We start from the raw sequence: 1,298 nt of genomic DNA on the forward strand, positions 1-1,298 counted from the left end.
AGGAGCAGGCGCTGTCGTCTGGCCTGAGTGAGTGCGGTCGGGAGGGGCGGGACCCCGGCTGCGGAGGGGCGGCGGAGGCTGGAGCCGGGGTGGGCCCAAGACCCCAGACGAGGGCCACGGGCTGCAGGGTGGGGAAGGGCCGGGCTGGAGCTGGCGGAGCGGTCGGAGCCTGCCGGCTGCCGAGGCCCAGTCGGAGACCCCTGGCTCCCGCAGCGTCCTGCCGCGTAGACCCTATCCCCCCAGACCGCCCCCCACGCACTGCCCACACCCAGCTGACCTCCGAAGGAGGAAGTTGCAAGGCAGGGAAGAGGCGTTTCGGCCCCTGTGGTTTCCGGGGAGTCACTGCTCTGCCTGATTGGGAAAACCCGGCTGCACGCACTGCTGGGCCCCTTCCTGCCCCGGAGGGAGGACGCCGCCCTGGGGTCCGCCCTGGGGTCCGGAGAGACCCCGCTCCCTGGAGGCAGCTGGGCAGGAACTGGGGCAGGGCTGGGGCTCCCTGAGCTGGGGAGGTGGGCTTACCCAATGGGGGACACACTCCATCTGGGCCCAGCCCCGAGTCCGCACAGACGGAAGTCTAGGATTTCACAAGGCGGCTGGAAACCACCGAGTGCCCGCCTGCCGCCTCTGGGCAGGACGGTGGGGCTGGACACCCTGCCCGTTGCCCAGGAGCTGTGAGGGGCAGTGGGTCTCCTCCACTCCGTGTCTGGTAGCATCCCGGCCAGGACAGAAGGGGTGGGCTGAGGCCAGCGGAGACCCTGGGCGCCAATTTTGCCTCCCTCTGGGCAGGGCTGCTCCAGGAAGCAGCTGCACCCGGTGGGGGCGGGACACGAGGAGGGTCCCAGCACCCCTGCTCCTGGCTCCCCATGCCTCTGCCTCTGTTGGGAGAGTGGGGAGTGCAGGCAGCCCAGGGGAGACCTCCCTCTGGGCAGAGGCTTTGGGCGAGGGGCCCTGCAGTGTGCCCTGGGCCCTGCTGGCTGAGACCCTCCGGTGAGAGGTCTGTGGTCGGTTAGACCCTTCTCCCGCCTCCCACAGCCGTGCCCGGGCTGTCAGCCAGGGGTGCTGCCCTGCCGAACAGCCAGCTTCCTCCTCCATCCCAAGCTCCCTCAGGAAGTGGAGCTGGGGGACCTGGGTTCTCGTCCCATCCCAGCCTCAGCCAGTGCCCACAGCACGGGGACGCTGGTCTGCTGGGCAGTGTCATGGGGCCTAGAGACTCCTGACATCCTCTGCCTGGATCGTCCTGTGTGGGCGGCCCTTCCTGCAGGCCCAGAGGCCTCTGTCCCCTAACCAGGGCTTTGTCA

General features: G+C 69.6%; 1 protein-coding gene across 1 annotated transcript in view; it reads left to right on the top strand.

Moving 5' to 3' along the window:
* Positions 1 to 2: 2 nt before the first annotated feature.
* CYBA (cytochrome b-245 alpha chain) overlaps positions 3 to 1,298 on the top strand; it is a gene marked incomplete at its 5' end in the record, with an annotated part of 11,270 nt that continues 9,974 nt past the window's right edge. Inside the window, 1 exon segment of the mRNA XM_014589360.2 lies at positions 3 to 27. Coding sequence (XP_014444846.2) covers positions 3 to 27 — 25 coding nt within the window.

The sequence above is a fragment of the Tupaia chinensis genome, unplaced genomic scaffold (genome assembly GCF_000334495.1).
Source record: "Tupaia chinensis unplaced genomic scaffold, TupChi_1.0 Scaffold000355_1, whole genome shotgun sequence".
Taxonomy (NCBI): domain Eukaryota; kingdom Metazoa; phylum Chordata; class Mammalia; order Scandentia; family Tupaiidae; genus Tupaia; species Tupaia belangeri.